We start from the raw sequence: 21,214 nt of genomic DNA on the forward strand, positions 1-21,214 counted from the left end.
CTGTCCCTGCACAAGAAAACGATCCACCACCTCGCCCGTTTGATGACACTGTAGAAGCGGCCACCTGAATTCATGGAAATAATATGATTTTTTTTTTCTTTAACTAATTAAATGCATCCAATTACTGCTTTCATAGGACCTCGCTTTCTTTTTTTTCTTTAGTGCGCCCCTCTAGGCCTCAGTTCTGACGAGATGCTTTTAAGTATTTACCATAGATAGAGACATTCATTGCTTTTAGCATAAATATGACAGCCATGCTACTTTGTTCGTGGTTAATTGTCTCATAGATGTGATCCTCCATGGGTTGATAATGCATAGCCCTTACATAATTGATGAGCTCCAATGAGGCATTTTAAATAACCTAGTCCTTCGCTTGATGATACAGGCTACGCTCTGAGGTTGATACACGCCTTGACTTACAGGTCATGGGTGTTCTTTTTTTTTTTTTTTTTTTTTTTTTTTGTAAATCCTTGTTTTGACCCTGGGATTTCTTCACATGCACATGCTTGCATTGTTAGTCCACATGTGGCTCTTGTTTTTCTTCCTGGTTCAGCTGAAGGTGACAGATAAGGACATGTGTGTTTTTACCATCCTTATCTTATCAGCGCTGTTTGTTGCCTCTGTGCAACTTTACAGCCAGCACTGACACGGAGAAATGTGTCCCTTCCCTCACACACACACTCTCTCTCTCTCTCACTCAGTGCTGGAGGCGGAGGGGGGGGGTCATGCCGTTATACACATGCTCGGCACATGCCGGCTGCGTTCAGGTGACGTAGGTCTGCGTCAGCGCCGTTGAATTCGGCACGCACTTTATGCTTGTCAGGCGGGTCTGATGTGTCCTGCAGTGGTTTAGTGAAGCTGTTTAATGGTTTGTGTCACAGGGAGTGTTGGTAAGACGACCCAAATGCAGGCGCAGAGGCAGGCTAAGTGGTGAGGACAACTTTAATACACACTGTACGACAGGCTTGAACCACACATGGGAACAGGCTGGGCTGACAAACAGTGGGATCTGACAAAGACCAAGACTAGACAGAGGACATAAATACACACAAGCAGGTACAGGTGGTAAGGGGCGACACAGGGAGCTGACAGGCTAGGGCAGGGGTGGCCAACCACTACAGCATAAAGAACCCAAAAAAAAACCAAAAACACTATTGCTTTATGACACATGCATGCCCACGCTACAGTAGCAACAGTGATTTAAAGGCCAAATGACATAGCCAAACCGTTTTCATAGGTCTTCTCTTACCTCTGTTGTCCAAATGTCCAATGAAATGTCCAAAAATTGACTTCACACAGCCCTACAGGGCCATTTGCATATCCCATCGTAGCTCGTGCTCCGTCTGTGACTATTGCTGTTAGTTTTGATAATTGCAAATTTGCCTTCTCTACAACAGACATAAGTGTCTCTTTCAGGTCAAATATGGCCAACTGTGGCTCATCCTGATAGTTGCTCAATAGATTCATCCACAGCAATGCTGAAATACCGGCATCTCTCACGGTCCGATCAATGTTCCATGCCACCTGGTACGATGCCAATGGGAGCGTCTCTAGAGTGGAAGTTTTCTACAAAGTCTTCTTCTCTGACTGGCATTTCAGTGTGTTTAGTTTGTACTTGCAAATGCAGCACCTTTTGGAAACTCCTGGGCCATGTCAGCATGGAGAGAGGAGAGGTGGCACTGCAGGTTTAAAGCTTTAAAATGCAACAGTGACTTCCGGCATAATCAAGCAAATCAAGCATTTTGTTCTGCAAAAAAACCCAAAAAAAACAATGGCTCTCACTCGGGTAAAAATGTCCTGTGAAAACGTATTGTCAAATATTTGAATGCATTTTGATTTATTAGAATTATATTTTAAAATGGTGAAAAAAAAAAACAAACCGAACACACTGGTAGAACCTCCCGGAGCTTCCCAAGAGCATGCAGCTTGCGAGCCGTGGGTTTGCCAGCCCGGGGCCCGGGAAACACCGGAGGCGGGATGAGCAGACTGGCTTAACAGGACACAGGTATCAACACTTAAAAAAAAAAACAAAAAAAAAAAACAAAACACAGGACTGCAGCAGAGAACTATGACAGAGTTGTCATCCACAAAATACTGTTATATGGTACTACGTTTTTGGAGAATATCCATGACTTTGAACAACAGACCAGGCTGTATCAGTGGTTTTTTGTCTTGAGTCTCCACATTTGACTGTCATGCACCAATTTACACACGCCCCTTTTTTTGGCAGTGCCCACTCAACACGGCCGCACACATTCACACCTGACTGCAAGTTCACACAGTGAGCAAGTTGGTTGACAGGTGCTCTCTTCTTAGTGAGTGAGGGGGTTTCAAGAGGCTCTTATTCCATCTACATAATGTCTTCTGCAGACACAACGTGTTGACCAAGAAAAATAAATCACTTATTTTTCAATGCCCTGTCATATTGATTTGATGAATGTACTTTGCTGATAGGGTGGATTGCCATGAAATTTGGCGAGCAGCTCCGTGCTCCTCGAAGGATGAGCCTTCTCAGCTTGGGTGACCTCATAACCTTTCCTCTAGCGCCACCCTCAGGCCAAAACGTACAAACCCCATTCATCGCATTGTCGCACTGAGCTTGTTGAGACTTTTGGTCTTTCGACTAAAAGTTATATGTTCTGATTTGCTGTCATCACCTTCTTGTCCAGTGTATATGCAATAGGGCAGGTTAGGCAAATGCTATAGGCGCCATCATGCCAGAGGGGGCGCCAGGGAGTGACAATTAGACAAGCGCCACGGTCCCTCACTGCTACTGTACCTGCCGTCTTTTGCATTGTCAGCGAATATGTTGCCTAGGGCGTCAAATTGGTCAGGCACGGTGCTGGCCGGGTCCATCAAGCTAGTTGACTGAGCCTACATTATCCACGTTTCCCTGGTTGCTCTAATCTTCAAATAAATAGACTTGCGATGACTTGTTGATCATGGTGACTGCAGGATGGGAGCTGCCCTGAACCACCACAGAAGCAGGATTTATTAATACTGCGTTCATTTCAGCTCAGTATGCATTAAAAATGAGCTCCGACTTGTGGAAAAAAACCAAACAAACAAACCTGAATGGTTGCCCAGCTCCAGTTACTCCAATTCAAGTACAGGAAATGTCAGAGTGCACAAAAATTGCTGTTTACAATAAAGACTGAGCTAAGTTGGTGCATGCACTTTTTGGTATTCCCCGTAGAGATTAATGCTGAGTTTCTTCTCGTTGGCATCCGTTTTTCACACCGTAAGCGCAGTGTTGGCATAGGTCAGAAATTTAACGTAAACCAAAAAAAAAAAAAACAAGTTCCCAGTGGTTATGAATGCAGCAGAAGTGTGTTGCCTCCATGTACTTTGGTGGGTGATTCTCATTAACATTCCCTGCCTGGTCCACAACATGAACTTATGACCATTAGGTCACCCGTCCGCCTGCTTCTCTTGCCTTTTAGGTACCATTGTGAATTTGTTTATGTATTTATTTGTGCATAAATACAGAATAATATAAATATAAAACACTGGTACGAGTAGTAAAAGGCTGGTAAAATCCAGATGACATCAGGCGTTACGGTCACTGAATAAGCAGAGTTCATCTCACTTAGCTGTAATAAAAAAGATGTACTATTACATCAGTGTGAGTTACAAGCATAAAGGAGGTGCACAGGCTCCCCGAATTGTAGATAAATAAACCTTGTCCACGTTATACACCAGGTAGCTCAACTGACTAGTCTTGTCTGCTTGGCTGTCGGCGATTGATTTTATTTTTGTCTTAAAAGAATGTGAACAATAAAAAACAAAACATGCAATCAGTAGGAGCAGGCGTGCTTGCATGCAGTGCTCCACTTATATTTTAATTGTCAAATGTGGTCTCGTTTATATTAAGTCAATTCAAAGGGACAATGCATTGCCTGTTTTATTATCTTGAGCTCATTAGCGTGCACTCAAAACACATGTTACACTATAAATTTTAAAGAGGCCTCTAGCAATTATTATACAAACTCACCGGATTTTTGCATTGCATTTCTTTTATTGGCACTTTATTCAGGGTTGCCCCGCGACTGCGAGCTCCAGTCGCCACTTTTTTTTGCTCACGCGCCTCCACTTTAGAAACACTGGTCCAGCAAAAGCAGCCACAGTTAGAGCTGAATAGGCTTGTGGCGGTGTAGGATAGTGTAGTACAGTGTGTGGTGTGTTTGGTTTCCTCTACCTTCTTGGAAAGGATGACTCATGCAAACGCCTATTTCCTTTTTTGAATATGTAAATGGATTTTTGATGGCAGGATACAGCAGACACACCCTGGATGGTTGGATGCGTTTGAGTTTTTTGGACCTGCTCGGCCTATTTCTGCCCCAAGCCAGACTCTACCCTCCTTCTCTCCTCATCCTCCGCCCCCGTCTCTCATCGCTTCCCGGACTGTGAAGTTTGCAGCAGTCAGCCGTCCGCTATGATAGGGGTAATTGGTCTAAAGATGGAAAGTTCACTCTCACTTTGTCACCAAACTAAGGGGCAATTTGTTTTCAATGAGTGTTTTCACCGAGGCTAGTTAAGTAGAATATTACATCAAAGCACTATTTAACTGCAGAGAAAAGGAGGCCTGCATGATGAGGACAGTGGAGAGAGTGCCACTTTTTGTCCCAGCTGAAAGGCAGCGTTCTGTCTTGTGTGGGTCCATTTTAGACGGAGTGGGGTAGCGGAGAATGGCTCCCCTTTTTGGTACCCCCTCATCTGTGAAGCTGGGCTCTGGACTCCGTTTTTTATTAGCCTCTGTGGTCTGATTTGTTTAAGGGGAGGCGAGGTGCCAAGATGTGGCTTGGCTCCTATTCTGCTCCAGTGTGAGTGCTGGTTTTGTTGGAGGGGACTGGGCTAAGCAAAACTAAAGTGGAGTCACCCAGAGTGCACGCATACACACACACACACACACACACACACACACACACAAATGCACACACACACACACACACACACACACAATGTACTTTTATGTGTGCTGTTGTGTATGCTGGCTAGCACATACAATTTCCCTTATTCACGGCCATAACAGAAGGAAGAGAAAGACACACAGAGAAAAATACAGTTCTGCCAAAAAGTCAGAGAGAGATAGAGAGAGAGAGAGAGAGAGAGAGACGAGGGAGAAGAATCGCTTAGAAACAGCACAGTGGATCTGCATGAATGTCATTTGCCTATCTGTGTGTCTCTCTCTCTGTCGCCTCCTCCACTCTGGCTCTCCAGAGAACAGGCTGATATAAGAGTGTTGTCTCTTAAAGCCACAGATCCTATAGAGCAGGAAAGTGTACATCGCGCCAGCTCTTGAGGTGAATACCCTCAGTCATGCCGCCATTTGCATGTTTCGAGTCTGACTTTCAAACTATTTCAAGAGATTTCTGGTTTTCCACCGCCTCCTCTCTGTTTTAATGCAATTCTCACGTTAAATATTGTTCTTGTGAGCTCTCTCAAAAGGATTATTTTTATGTTAAAGGAATACTCCTGACTAGTTTAGGGCAAAATACCCTTTTTCCGACTTACTCAGAATGATGTTCGATACCATTTTCACCTCTGTACGTCCAGTGTTTCCTATCGGCTTGAAGTCTTTATGATCTTCTATTGATAAATGATATTGATCTTCTGATTTGCGTCAAAAGAGTAGTAAGCATAATTAAACTGTTTGCCAGACATGAAATTAAAAAATTAAATTCACCTTGGCACCATGGTGTCCCCTAGCAGTTTTTAAGGATGACAGGAGAAGTTTTCAAAAGGGAAAAAAAATCATTTCAAGCCAGGACATGAGGAGGAATTTAATCGTTTTTAGGGTCAGATCAGTAGCTTGGTCAAAAGTCCAGATGAGGGACATTAACTTACAGGCTGTCTGATGCTTTCAGTGTTCATGTGACACTGGACTACACTGCAAAAACGCAAAATCTTAACAAGATTATTTGTCTTATTTCAAGTCAAAAATGTCTTATTTCTAGTCAAAATATCTCATTACACTTAAAATAAGACATGATCACCTCAGAAGTAAACAGTTTTTAGACAATTTTCACTTGTTTCAAGTGAAAATTCACTTGAAACAAGTGAAAATTAGCTAGAAACAAGAAACAAATTTTGCCAATGAAACTTGGGTTCTAAATTTTCACTTGTTTCAAGCAAATTTTCACTTGAAACAACAGACAATTGTCTAAAAACAAGTTACTTCTGAGGTGATCGTGTCTTATTTTAAGTGTAATAAGACATTTTTGACTTGAAATAAGACAAATAATCTTGGTAAGATTTTGAGTTTTTGCAGTGTACAAATAGGACTACAAAAGTTAAAGCTGCTCAAGATTTGAGTCAAAATGAACCCTTACATCACAAAGAGTAATCTAGGATCGATTCTACTTTTGAAAGGTAGATTACCTTACTTCCCAAACTCCAGTTAACCAGCGACAGCATACCTGCTTTCCTTTTGTATTGGTTGGACAAGAATGTTTTTTCGTAGTATTTTCTATCCCACCCCGAGCCTCGTATGCAGCTTTCTAGACATGAATCTTCCGCCTGAGCAACAACACACACACGCTGAATGCTTCCATCGATGGAAATAAAGATTGAAACGTACCTTTTTTGTCTCTATTTGAAATTCGGTTTGAAGTCGAGTTGTGTTCGTTTAACAGGAGGAAGACACGGCCGCGTGAATTATTTAGCACGTTGCAAAAGGTGTATGGAAACCATACGCTCACACGCGCCGATTCATACCGTTAAAAAAAAAAAAAAATCAAAGGCTCGCTCCTCTCTGGCGAGGTGTAATTGAGAGTGAGGAGATAAACAGAGACGGTACACATGTTGAGAGGAGGAGAGGCAGACTGTAAAAAGGCCTCAGTGACTGCGAGCTTAACATTACTCATTGACTCAACCTCTGCATCTTAAGCCCATTCACACAGCTTTTATATTCAAAGCTTTACGCCTGTGTGAGCAGCGCCACATGCCGCTAACTACCATTTATTCACTCTGTTTTTTTACGGCTGTGTCAAAGTGAACACAAAGAGCCGTAATGATCCCACTGAAGGCTTTCTTGTCCCTGCTCGTGCACTCCACGTTGCACTTTTTTTTTCTTTTTTTTTTTTTTGGGGGTAAAAATTGAGTCCTCTGTGTCACAGACACGCTATAAATTTTTCTCACTTAAACAGTCGCACTTGCACTCTCTCTTTCTCCCCTTTCAATTAATAAGAAACACATCATTTGAAGGAGGGTCTTTGTTGGTGTGTGAGAGTCCATACATCACCTAAACTAGACTCTGCCTCCCCCCCCAGCACACACACACACACACACACACACACACACACACATTCACACTCACACACCGATAGCCTCCATCTGCTTCCAATCATGGGGTGCAGCCAGCGGTCAGGTCACTGACGGTGAATGGCACTCAGGCACACGCTGACACACACACACATGCAGCCACAAACACACACATGGTGACGAGTAGTCGCTCGCACACATACAAACACACACACACACCAGGCGCGAGTTTATCCATATGAACATGCATGCAGACACACGTGTGTGTGTGCATGTTTGGAGTTGACATAACGCACTGACACGGCCAGTCGAAAGTAGGCCTGCTTGCATGCATACACACACACACACACACACACACATGCACACACTCATACACACACATTCATGCGCAGTGACAGATGAACATGAGACATCCTGGCGGCTTGCTGCACTGATGACAGGGTGTCATGGAAACGCCCAGCTTTCTCCATGGTTACGCACTCTTTACCCCCACGGGATACTCTCTTATGATTGTTCAGACAGAACACTCGAGCTACTACAAGCACTCAGCATGGCCGAAACACACACACACACACACACACACACAGACACACACATGCATCCATACTCTTCCTTATCAGGATCTAAATGGACACAAATTAGCCTATTATGTGCTTCTGGGATTAGAGCAGAGATTTGAGATAATTGTCTGTTTTCGAGCTCTTGCTCCGAGTCCAAAAACTGTTGAAGATCTTTGCCAACAAAGGCTCGAATTGTATGGATCGTCGATGCAAATTAGCGGAAAGACGTGAAGCATCTTGGAAGTGCGCTCTTCCTCCTCTCGGGCGGGTTTTTTTTTTTTTAAGCGCCGGCGTCTGACTCTGTGAAAGCAGCAGGGTACCTGTAGTTTCTCGCTGCATCACATCTGCTGGCAAACTTACAGTAGCTGTTGCCGCTCTCACGTTTTCATCCTCCGGCTTCCTGTACAACTTGTGTCTCAACATCCCCTTTTTGTGTGTGGGTGCGTGTGAAGGTGGTGTGTGTGTGTGTGTGTGTGTGTTGGTCTGGCTGAGGGAGTGGTCTGTGTGTTGAAGCAAATGCATAGGAGGCTGGCAGTGTTTGCTGTGTATGTGCGCACTCCTTATTAAGACAAAAGCATATAGTGAGGCACGGCTCACCGAGGTGTTAACGCTGCTCCTGCGCTTTCTTTACGACTGCTTAATGATGCTGCCTGTTATTCATTAATACCGCCATAATGAATATGCACCGTTAAGCACGATTCCTTATCTTCTTTGTGTGTGTGTGTGTGTGTGTGTGTGTGTGTGTTTCTGTGTGTGTGTCCTCTCCAGACTCCATCGACAAGCCAAGATAAGACCACACCCCCGTAGCGAGGGGGAGGATCAGATCGTCCGTCATCTCGGCGCCGTCACAAGGTGGGCTAGCATCCCATGCGGTTGGCATGGCAACGCTGCTGGGTTTAGGTTGACTTGTTTGCCAGAAACAGTTTCTTGTTGTTGCCACATTGTTGCAACATCCTGACCTGAAGAGTGGAAGAAAAAAAAAAAAAAAAAAAAAAAAGTGTAGCTGTGTTTTTTTTTTTTTTTTTCTGAGGCAAATGTTTTGGGAACTGTTTTTTTTTTTTCTTAATTTAAAGAAAAAAATTGAGGTGGGTTGCACATTGTTGTACCGATGGTGGTTTTGGAGGAAGGTGGTGACAAAAGCTAAACGAAGAGAGGGAGAGGAGGATGAGTAGGAACAGAGAGAGGGACAGGATCGCTAGCGGGGAGACGGGAGGAGAAATCAAATTATTCTCTCTGCTCTACCTGCCTTAGAGACTGAAACAGAGCATTAATCTTCACCCCTGTCTGCAGGTGACAACACACACACAGCCACACACACACGCACACAAACAAACATATCCGGATGTATCTGAACCTCACACTCTCTGTGGCTCACGTACTCGCACGCTCACAAACCCTCTCCTGCAGACACGCCCCCCTTGCATAGATGGCAGCGAGCGATATTGCAGGAGGGGGGGGGAGGTGGAGGACGAGGCTGCTTCCAGGCAGAGAAGATATTGGTCATGAACGGGAGGAGGATCAGGGCGAGTTGAGGAGGGAGGGCGACACAGAGGAGGTGCAGGTGACTCCAGGATTCTGCCGCATTGTGTCAGAGCGACTCAGATCAGCAGAACCACCTCAAAGTGGAAAACCACGCCTGCTGTCTCCGTTCAGACGTCAAGCAGAGGCGCCGCTCTCCTCCTTTTTGATTTATGCGCCCGAAACCCGGCGGAACCTCCTCCGGCTCGTGAGAGGAGCCCGAGCGGCTTGCAGCTGCAGCTCCGCTCGTGTCGCTGGTGTGAATTTACATCATGGCCAGGCTGGGGCCGTGCGCCTCTGTTTTGTCAACAGAGATTATGAAAGAGCGGGGAGGCGGCGGCTGGGCTGTCTGCATCGCCCAACTCTCTGTCTCTCCTTGTCTCTCTCTTTCTCTCCCTTTTTTTTTGCCACTAACCAACCACCACCTCCCAATTCCACCGTCCCGCCTCCATAGTCTCACCCCCCTCCAAAAAAAAAAAAAAAAAAAAAAAAAATGAAGTGAGAGACACTTATAACAACACACAGGAAGTTTTGTGGCTGCCGCCGCCCCTTTTCTGCTGTCTGTCAGTGTTGGAGAGAGCCAGATATGAAACTGCGCTGGTATTTAACTGTCAACATAAACTCACACTGCACGCTAAACCTTATACAGCTGTGCAAAAAGAAAGAAAATGATACAGCTGAGCAACACAGCATTTTTCACAACACGTGCATTAGTTCAGTCATAATACGTTAAATAAATCATAAATCTGCATTGTAGTGCGCTGTTTTAACTTAATGCATATGTGGGGTTTCTTTTATTAGTCTCCCCAGGTGCTGTGTAGTTGCTTGTATTTTAACCCTGCTATTATCTTTGGAGTCAGTTTGACCCCATTCAGTGTTTAAGGTCTTTAAATCAACCATTAACATTGTTTTTTTGTTTTGTTTTTTTCATTGTTTCTTCATATTTAGTAACTTTCCCTAATGTAACGGGGACAACGGGTCAACATAAAGTTAACGTGATGATATGTTTTCAATATCCTGTACACATTTGGTACCCATCTGTGTTTCTTTTCCATTTGACCCAGGCTGTTTGAACATTTAAGGCCCCCACTTGACACGACCACACCTGTATTAGCGCCAGAGCCGGTCCAGTTTTTGTGACATTTGGGAGGAAAAAACATGACTCCCACAAGAACTTTGATGTGTAAGGAGGGGTGAGTGGGAGATGTTCTGTTTTATTTATGTTATATTTAGGTAGCCAGCAACCCACATCAAATACCTGACTCATAAACTTGGGTCACTATTTTTATTCTAATCATTTGCTGGAGGTTTTTTAAAAAAAAAAAAAAAAATGCTAGGAAATGTGATGGTAACAGGATGGTTAAGCTCTGCTCACACCGTTTAGGTTGTTTCTATTGATGCAAGCTGTCGTGACCCGTGTGCTGTGAAAACATGTTGAACCAAACCAGCCCTGAAGCTCTTACATGATGAGAGTTTCAGTTTGCTGACTTGCCGCGGCAGAGACGACATGGATGTTCGCCGGGGAATCCCCAGATAATTCCAGCAGTGTTTCAGCGGGATTAAAGCTGTCTGTTTACTGTCCAAGTAGCACGTAGATTAAAGTTAGGCTGGCGTTCCCCCCCCCCCCCCCTTGTGTGCTTCATGTCTGCACCCAGTAACTCTTTCCTATACACACTTGTTTGTTGCACTGTGGTTTTTCCTCGGCTGTGACTCATTCTGTCGTGGGTGGTCTATCATCTCTCCACTTTGTTCTCTCTCTCTCTCTCTCTCTCTCTCTCTCTCTCTCCTTCTGAACACAATTTGTTGATTTTAGTTGGAGTTGCTGTTCATTCTTGTTACTCCGCTCTCCCGGAGTCTGTCGTTCGTCTCTGCTCTGTCCTGTTCGAGCGCTGCTTGTCTCACTGCGCCCGCTGAAGGACTACAAAAGCCAGTCTCTCACAATTTGTGTGCGACTCTTTTGACTGACAGAAGAGCGAAAGAATGCCGCTTGGTACAAAGTCCTCATGGCAAAGTAAGCCATGAATTAGGTAAATACAGTGTGACATGAATACGAAAATAATGTTCAAGGTGAACTGACAGCTGTACGCACAAAACTCCTGTTCCTCCTCCCATTGTTCCTCCGTCTTTGTCCCTCATTGCACTGAAAAGAAAAAACAAAACAAAACAAAAAAAAAAACCTGTTCATGTGTCACAAAACATTGTCAGAAAATATTGTCTGAAAATCCATGGCTCTGAATCGTTTTGGCTGCTGAATGTTGCTGCAAACTCATTTTTCAAGACATTTGAGCGATAAAATCTGCTCTCGCGGAGATGGTCCACTCCACCACTACCAAAGAAAGCAACTTTATTTTGAAGTATCTGCCTGTTATGACAACAATATGGGTTTTTAAGACTAATACAGATTACTTTTTAAAAAAAATTAAAGTTGCCAGCAGCCAGTAGTTTGTGCTGCTATTCAGTATCTCTCAATTTAAAAATAACAAAAAAATGAGTAAATGTGTTTTGATTAACTGCTTGAATACATGAAAAAAAAATATTGCAAAGAAAATATTAGAAATGCAAAATAAAGAGAGTGATACTTTCAAACAATTTAAAAATAATAATCGTAATAAATGATTTAAAAATAAATAAAGAAAAGACCCTAACCCTCTGTCATATCAGAGAGGGCAGATATAGACGCGCTCTTTCTGATCTTCAGAAATGGCAGATCTCAGCCCAATATATTGATAATCCACTTAATTCTGTCTAACCCTAATACACAGTATGAATTGATCTGTTATAATCAGCCAGTTGCGTTATGAGTAAACTTCAAAGATTTTTTTTCCCCCTGGTCTATTGATTCCAATCAAGGGCGATTGATTCCAGTCGCCCTTGTCTGCCCGTCTCAAATGCTGCATCTTAACTTTGTTTCATCCTCCATCCGCACGCCAATACCTCCGTCTTCCTCCGTCTGTTCCCATTTGTCCGCCTTTCTTCCTCTTCGCCTCCACAGTCGCACCGTCTCTGCCTTATTTCCCCGCTTGTCATATCTCTTCCGTCGTGTCGTCTCCCTCTCCTTCCTGTCTGCGTTTTGTCGGCCTCCCTCTTCTCCTCAGAGTGTGGTCATGCTCATAAACAGCTGCCTAATGGGTTTCAAACACTCAGGCACCATCAGTGATGAGAAAAGAGGCTTGTTGGGGCCCCGTCCGCCACCCTAAATCATTCATGCTCATTTTCTCAGCAAACACACTGAAGTTAGGCCTGTAACCGGGGGGTAAAAACCTACCTGCCTCCTCTCCTTCTCTGTCCTGCTGCATCTTCACTGCAAAAACTCAAAATCTTACCAAGAATATTTGTCTTATTTCTAGTCAAAATATCTCATTACACTTAAAATAAGACATGATCACCTAAGAAATAACTTGTTTTTAGACAATATTCATTTGTTTCAAGTGAATTTTCACTTTTTCCACTGGCAAATTTTGCCAATGAAACAAGCAAATTTTCAAGTGAAAATTCACTTGAAACAAGTGAAAACTGTCTCAAACAAGTTACTTCTGAGGTGATCATGTCTTATTTTAAGTGTAATGAGATATTTTGACTAGAAATAAGACAAATATTCTTAGTAAGATTTTGAGTTTTTACAGTGTTTATCCCGTAAGATGTGAAGTTGGCTGCAACTGGATTTCATGGTTTCTGCTTGGCTTAAAGGAACAGTTAACCCAAAATATTAAAAAAAAAAAAAAAAAAAAAAAAGAGACAGAGAGACATTTTCCCATTTACCGCTAGTGCAGTCTGTCCATCCTGATAGATTCTGTGTGATTTGGTGAGGTTTCCAGTCTCCCTTTACTTCAACAGAATGAGCCTGGATGGGTGTTTCTGTGGGTCTCAATTCATCAAAAATGTACAGGTGAAAAACAACAACAGTGCATTAATCCACATAAATCCACAGCCTTCTGGGACAGAGTTTTGTTGAGAACAATTCAATGCCAAAGAACACCAGCAAACTATATGCATCCACTTCTAGTTTGTGCATATAGTTAACTGGTGTTCTTCAGCAGGAGATAGTTCCCAAAAAGAATTTGTCACCCCAGAGGGTTGTTGATTATTTTGAGTGTGTTTTTTCCCCCCTTTATAAATTTTTGTCCATTTGTGCTTCGCAAAACAAAACCCATCCAGTCCTGCTGCACTGGAGTAAAGAGAGATCTGGAAAATATGTATCTCTTTTGTATTTTGTGTAAACTGTTCCTTTAAAAGATGAGCTGCGTCGCGTGGTCTTTTAAATTTGATATGACGTCTGCATGGATCCCGGTGAGCACGGCTCCCCCTGTGGGCGTCAGGCTCGGGGGTCACTGGCAGGTCTGCCGTCCTGAAAACAGGCCGCAGGAGCACAGGCGATGCCAAAAACACGGCGGACTCGAGCGATGCCCCTTTCACACCAGTTTAGTGACCCGGAAAATACACGGGTCGACTGTCAGCGTGAAAGGGTCAGCCCGGTTAAGTCGACCCCGTGAAATGGCTCGGGTCAAGATTAGGGTTGAGAACCAGGTCAGACTTTACTCTGCTTTAGGGTGAGAGTTTAGTGCAGCGCCTGTTACCTGAAGAGCAGCATTCCTGTGGATTCGTACATGCCCTCCATTTGTGCATTTGACAGAAGATCATCCCGTGACCGTTCGATTGTTCAGGAGCCTCCTTCCTTCCTCTGTTCCTGTTTGTTTCCACGGCGCAACCACAAGCCGCCGAGCAGCTGCTGCCTAGTAACGGCTCTGATTAACTGCTTCCCACTATTGCCTCTGGCTCTGATTAATGCCTTCCAGTCATCATCAACTATATGATACACCAATAGTCTATAGTCTTTAATGAACATCAGCAGTAAGTGCGTAGTCTGCATCGCCAGGGGAATAGGCCCGTCTATTTCTCACTCTCGGCTCTGGTGTAATGTGACGTGCGTCCCAATTGTGCCTCCTCCGTCCTCCTCATCTCTGCGTCGTCTCACCTTTTCCTCCTGATGATCTACCATATCTCACTCGCACAAAATTTCCACCCCGTCCTCTCCCTCTTCCAGTCCCTTTACTACACTCACCCGCTCCCATTTTGCTTTTAACGCGTCTCCCTCCCGCTGCCCCCTGCTGCTGTTTTGTACCCACCACAGCCTCGCTGCCTCTCTGCCACCAGGCCCCACTGCCTGTGGCGTGTAATTGACTTTCTCCCTGCACTGGAAAAGCGGGCGGCCTGCGCCAGACTGGAGGTGACCCATTTCCCTGGGGCATTCAGCAGCCTCCTAATCAACCATTCTCTGGGGCCGCCTCATTCACTCCGCAATTAGAGCACTCCCCCCTTTGAGAACTCCATCAGTAGGCGGGCGGGCGGGCGGGCGGGCTCGATCGGCAGACGAGCAGAGACCGAGTTTGACTCAAACGCTTCCTGTTAGCTGTACAGTTTCTGAACCCGGCACCTTTATACCTCCCCTCTCTGCTTTTTGCCTCCTCGCCTGCTCCTCTCCCTCGTGGCAGGTTTCATCAGATTTCAAGCAGGACTTTCATCCCGAGATGAGCGACAGACAGGCAGACACACACACACGCACGCACAGGGAGGCAGACAGGCTAGGCAAGTGGGGAAGCAGACAGGCGGGCAGGTAGGTAAGCAGACAAAGGCAGCGAGACAGACAGGAGGGAGGTGTTCAGGGGAGAGATTAAAAGAGCGATTTGAAAGAAACTGAGAACGGGAGGGATCGAGCAAGAGGAGCCGCGCATCTTCAGAGCAACTCTGCTCATTGTGCTCTTACAAGGATATTCATGAGTATTCCCCATTGTTGTCTTGCGTGGAATACACTTGTGGATTGCCTGATCTTCAAGGCATGCATGAAAGCAAGCCTCATATTGATTCTGTCTCGCTAAAAAGGTGTTTTCACCACTTGTTTCAGCTGCATATGATATTGTTGTGAGCCTGAGCACACAGTTTACGATTAAGAGAATCGATCCAGGCTTTTTCGTTCATGAATCTGTTTCAGATTCATCGGACGGCTTTTCAGGCTCAGAAATTTTCTGCCCGTTCACTACATTTTTTGAAATATATATATATTTTTTATTCTCAAATTATATTTTTATCATTTACAGTTTTATTTGTTATTATTTTTCATGTTTCTTATTTTCTAAATCAGAAAATGTATAAATAATAAAGTAAGACAAATATGAGATAACCTTTTTATTTGTTTTTTGATTTATTGTATTTATTATTTTTCCTATTTTTTTATTTAATTGATGGCAGTATACGCTATATTATTCATTTATTTTATTTATTTTTTATTTTATTATTTTATTTTATTATTTATTTATCTATCTATCCATTTATTTATTAATTTATTCATTTATTTATTTATTTATTTAAAAACTCAGGAGGCCTGTCATCTGCACCTAATAAGAAACCTGGTGCGAAACATATTAAAACCCGGTATTTGCATTAAACAAGAGGGGCGAAAAGTAATGAGGTGTTCCGTTCCGTGGGCTGTTCTGATCCGTCGAGGAGGAGTTTGAGATGATGACGCCTGATGATTAAATAACAGGCCGGCGTCTCTCCCCCGCCGCTGGCCTGATTTGCGATGCAGGAGAGGCAGTGCCCTGGTCAGAGGATAACCATGTAATCAATGGGATGAAAAAGCTGCTCAGGCTGTGAAGGTTAAGAGGGGTACCCGAGTCCTCAGCCCTCTCTCTCTCTCTCTCTCTCTCTGGGCGCGCACCGCACATACATTCAAAACACACAGTCAAACATCTCCCACCGCAACTGTCTGCTCCTCCACTTCCTCCTCCTCCTCCTCCGTCTCTCTTCCTTCACCTGTTCCCCTCCCTCCCTGTCTTTCCTTGACGAGCCTTTATCTCTCTTTCTCTCAGCGCCCTCCCTTCACTTCCTCCTCCATCTCTATTCGCTCTGATTCCCCCTCCTATATTTTTTTTCTTCGTCTGCATTTTCTCTGTATCCTCACTATCTCCGTCTCCCGCCCCGTTCGCTCCCTCCCTCCCTCCTCTTCATTTACTTTCCTTCCTTTCTCCCTCCCTGCTTACCAACCTCTCCTCTCCTCTCTCTCTCTCTCTCTCCCACCTTTCCCCAGTGTCGGCTGCTGTCACTGTGGCAAAGAAAGTGACCAATCAGAGCACGCTTCACAGCACCAGCTCCTCTGTCGCTCCCTCCCTTCCTTATTCCCTCCTTTCCTTCCTCCCCCCCTCTCCTCATCTGCTTCTTCTTCCTCTTCTCTCCTTCCCTCCCATCCGCCTCTCCTCCCTGCAACCTTTATCATCCCACTTCCTGTAGACAGAATGTGATGCATTGTGGGAGACAGACGCCTGTCTAACAGGGTTAGTTGTGCAGCGTGGCTTACCATCAGAGACGCCGCTAATCCTGTGTGTGTGTGCGTGTGCTTGTGCGTGTGTGTGTGTGTGTGTGTATCATATGAGCTGGAGAACTCGTTCATGCACAGACACACAAACACAGCCTCACATGCTTACTCTGGTTTTCTCACAGGAGGAGGAGAAGGCAGACGAGACATGTTTAGGTTAGTCAATCTCTGCCAAGAGAATATGATTTGCATGATATAAGCATATATTACCCTGGTGTGTGCTGCTGCGCACCGTATCCCACCCCACCTCGATGCTGCTAATTTCTTATTGAGTTCAAAAGGACAATTCCCTTTTCTACTTCCTGCCAGATTTACCTCCATAAAACAAAGGGTAATCGGGACTATATAATCCCTGTCAGACTGTATCCGTGCCTTATTTACGCCTGGGTGCATGTGCTGCTGCTTCTCAGGTGCTGATATGTGTGCACGATGAGCGGACTGGGGGAGAACTCCATGGAGCCTCTGAGTTCAGAAAGCCGGAAACGCAAGCTCTCCACTTGTGACACGCCTAGTCTGGGGTGAGTGTGTGTGTGTGTGTGTGTGTGTGTGAGAGAGAGAGAGAGAGAGATGGAGGAAACTGGGCTACTGGGTCAGTGGTTTCTCTCGCCCAGGACACCTGGTCGCTTCTTTGATTTGCAGTGAGTGACAACCAAAATGTTGTTGTGAAAATTATCAAAAAATCAAAAATTAATAAGATTGATTGCATCGATAGATTGGTTATAAATTAAGCCAATTTAACTGTATATCTCTGCAAAGAAATACAGAATATAAATCATTTGGATTTTGGCCTATTTGAATCAGTTCATTCACAATTTAAAAAAAAAAAAAAGATCTAATGAGATGCTATTAATTGAAACTTTGTTGTCACTGTACTTTATAATGTTTAAGTGATTATTATGTCTAAATTTTAATCTCATTTTAAAAAAAGTTGTACATGCTTATTTAATTGATATAATTTTTTTTAGCTGAATGTGCTGAATCAAATTGCTGATTTGAATCCTTCCAAGTAAGAAAAGTTGTTGTTCAATTGAATCGCCAGCTAATGAATTGTGGATCGAATTGATTTGCTGTATAAGGCAAAGATTCACACCCCCATTACAGCTTGAAAGCACATGATAAAAAAGTCCCACAACACATGAGCTCCCATCAGGGTAACAGCTACTGCCAACTTTTACACAGGATTTCTCATGGTTCAATATTGTTTATCCCAAAGGGAAAATTAGCTTTGCAGCATGGCACTGAAATAGACAAAAATACAAAAATGCTTGATTAAAAAAAGACTAAGACTAAGAAGACTCATTTTTTTATTGTAAACTATCCAGAACATTTCAAACTCTGCCTCTTCTTCATGGCGCACTCATAAAAAAAAAGGGCGATCAGTATCATGACCTCTGCTCTAAAAAGTTGAACTTTTTCACATTTTTCAAACTCCAGCTTCAGCTCTTTTTCAAAGCAGCTACTTTCCGTCTGCCTCGCCGCTGCTCCCCATCGACTTTAATGTCAAAAGGGCGCAGGTACTTCGAGTAAAAAAAAAAAAGAAAAAAAAAAAGGCAGAATGGTGTGATCACCGCTTAATCTCCTGCACGTTGCCCTCTGCAGGTGTGAGAGGAGGCGGCGGGAGCAGGAGAGCAAATACATCGAGGAGCTGGCGGAGCTGATCTCTGCCAACCTCAGCGACATTGACAACTTCAACGTCAAGCCCGACAAGTGCGCCATCCTCAAAGAGACGGTGCGCCAGATCCGCCAGATCAAAGAGCAGGGTGAGTGGGACCCGGTGGCCTGAGATCACAGATCACAGGCGTGATGCCACCGCCGGCATCTGAGAACTTGGTCGGGCTGCGCTGGGAGACAGTTGTGGACGGACCGATGGTAGAAAACAGTGACAAAAAGGTGCTGGTGGAGAGAGAGAGAGAGAGGGAGAGAGAGAGACGGGCGAGGGACAGCTGGGTGTTAGCGGCGTCCCGAGCCAGCACGTGCCTCCTCTGAGCCCAGGTGCAAGGACGAATCCGTCATTCATCTCCCACTAATTTCACAGCCTCAACTGTTTATGTTTGGGAGGAAACACTGGCAGTGCTTTGTGAACCTGTCATTTGTGTGTGTGTGTGTGTGTGTGTGTGTGTGTGTTTGCATGTGTGTGCGCGCGCGCGGCTGCACAGCTGTGTGCCGGCCTTGCCAGGGGCTGTCTAATTGAAGTTTGCAGGTAATCACTTGCCCATGCGTTCAGCTGAACTGCCAAATTATTAGTTCTATTACAGCTGCTGTCATAATTTTGCGCTCATTGTGGAGTGGTCATTTGCACAGCGAGCAGCATTGTCTCAAATTCAAACAGCCCCAGGGTTACAATCGCCGCTTTCTGCTCGCGCGCCACAGAGTGGAAATATTTGGAACGGCCAAGATTCAGACGTCTTCGCAGTTTGCATTTTTTTTTTTTTTTTTTTTTTTTTTTTTTTGGCCGTTCAAGGTGAATCGGCGGCGCTGAGGAGGGGAGGTGAAGGTGAACGGGTGCCTATGGCTGGTTTTTGTTGTGTGTCTCTGCTCGGCTCAGTCAGTGTCTGCCACCTCGACAGGAAGGGGAAGAGGCTACAGCTGGCCCTGACTGGCTGCTGACAGGTTGCCATAGTTACAGGAAGTGAAGACAGAAATGACACGGGGGCTTTAGACCAGTCTCTCTCTCTCTCTCTTTTTTTTTTTTTTTTTTTGTTTATACCTGTTCCTCCTCTCCTCTCCTCTCCTCACTCTCAATTGCTCTTTCTGCCATTCTTCATTTTGCTCTTTTTGCAGTCAGTCTTCCCTGTTTGTCGTCTCAATTAGATTTAATGCGCTCTGCTCCCTCCTCTTGCTCTCCTCCTCCTCCTGCCTTTTTTTTATTTTTTTTTATTTTTTTTTATTCTTTTGGCTTGTGTCTCATCTGTATTGCAGCACAATGAGTTGCAGCATCTTCAGGTTGCTCCCAGCATCTTAAGATATTGAGTGAGCCGATGGAGCACAGCCTGCCTCTCTCTCTCTCTCTCTCTCTCTCTCTCTCTCTCTACATATACATTTGTCTGTCGCTTTCTCCTCCTTTTTTCATTTTCTTTCTTTCAGTCTCTTTCTACCTATTTTCACAGTGCTTGGCAGTAGGCAACAGTGGCTGTTTTTTTTTTCTCTTTCTTTTTTCTTTCTTTCTTTTTTTTTTTTTTTTTTGTCCTTTGTGTGGGTATCTGTGCCCCTTGGGAGCTAATCAGATGGAATGATTCCTGTAGCCTAGCAGCCTCCGCCTCTTTCTCAGACCTAGCCCCGCATTAATACAGTAACACAGTTTACTCACAGCACCAAAGCCGTCCACAACCCTGGTCCTCTCTCTCTCTCTCTCTCTCTCTCTCTCTCTCTTTCTCCCTCAGTCCTCCATTAATTCAGGTGCCTTAGCTCCTGCCCCTGCACCATTACAGCTTCCTCAGTTTCTCTAGCTCGCTCTCTCCTCTCTCTCTCAGCCCCAGCCTACCAGACAGTCCCTCAGAGTCTGACACTGAATATAAAGCATGAGGACGGCTGCTACCTGCTCCACACGCACCCAGCCCTCTACTCCTCCTGACAGACTCCTCAGAGAAACCTGCCTCCGTCCGTCTCCCTCCTCACCTGTAGTTTTAATCAAAAAAAAAAAAAAAAAAAGGGGGAAGGTTGAGAAACGCTGCCCCCTGCTGGTGCAGCTAGCTCAGTGAATGGCTGGCAGCCTTGCTGTGTAGTTTCAGGTATCTCTGCTCTCACCTTGGCGTTTTCACCTTCGTTCCTTCGCAGGCAGCTGGATTGGAGACGGCGCTTTTTTTTTTTTTTTTTTTTTTTTTTTTTTCCGATCTTGTCATGCATTTCCTCTCATCACCCTCTTCCTTCCTTTCTCCCCACGCAGGAAAAGCCTCGTCCAGCGATGACGACGTGCAAAAGTCAGACGTGTCCTCCACGGGTCAGGGGGTCATCGACAAGGACCACCTGGGGCCGCTCCTGCTGCAGGTGAGTCCGATCAGGCGATGCACTTTCACCGCTGGATCGGTCAGTCGGCCGCGTGATTGGCCGGCGGTGACTTCCTGTTGCTTTGCCCCCAGGCTCTGGACGGCTTCCTGTTTGTGGTGAACCGGGAAGGCAGCATCGTGTTTGTGTCCGACAACGTGACACAGTACCTGCAGTACAAACAGGAGGAGCTCATCAACACCAGCGTCTACAACATCCTCCACGAGGAGGACAGGGAGGAGTTCCACAAGAACCTGCCCAAGACCAGTGGTGAGAAACACACACACACACACACACACACACACACACACACACGCGCTACGCTCACGCCAGGAAGCCGCAACGTCGGCTTGAAAAAGTAAACCCTCTTTGACATCTTCCACAGGGACGCCGTATAAAACAAACTTTGAGAGGTTACAACCGCTGCACACACACACACATCAACATAAACACACTCCGTTATTTATTCATGCTTCTCTCTTCCCATCTCCTCTCTCGTTATAATGAGGAGCTCCTGGGAAGCCTG

General features: G+C 44.9%; 1 protein-coding gene across 2 annotated transcripts in view; it reads left to right on the top strand.

Annotated features, from left to right (window-relative positions):
* Positions 1 to 21,214, top strand: part of LOC115362675 (nuclear receptor coactivator 3-like) — a 59,047-nt gene that overhangs the window by 23,779 nt on the left and 14,054 nt on the right. For both annotated transcript variants that reach the window (XM_030056704.1, XM_030056705.1), the window contains exons 2-6: positions 8,592 to 8,675; positions 17,118 to 17,225; positions 18,307 to 18,467; positions 20,591 to 20,691; positions 20,784 to 20,958. In XM_030056704.1, the coding sequence (XP_029912564.1) occupies positions 17,137 to 17,225; positions 18,307 to 18,467; positions 20,591 to 20,691; positions 20,784 to 20,958 (526 nt within the window). In that variant the 5' untranslated portion in view covers positions 8,592 to 8,675; positions 17,118 to 17,136. The remainder of the gene's footprint in view (positions 1 to 8,591; positions 8,676 to 17,117; positions 17,226 to 18,306; positions 18,468 to 20,590; positions 20,692 to 20,783; positions 20,959 to 21,214) is intronic.

The sequence above is a fragment of the Myripristis murdjan genome, chromosome 7 (assembly GCF_902150065.1).
Source record: "Myripristis murdjan chromosome 7, fMyrMur1.1, whole genome shotgun sequence".
NCBI classification, from domain to species: domain Eukaryota; kingdom Metazoa; phylum Chordata; class Actinopteri; order Holocentriformes; family Holocentridae; genus Myripristis; species Myripristis murdjan.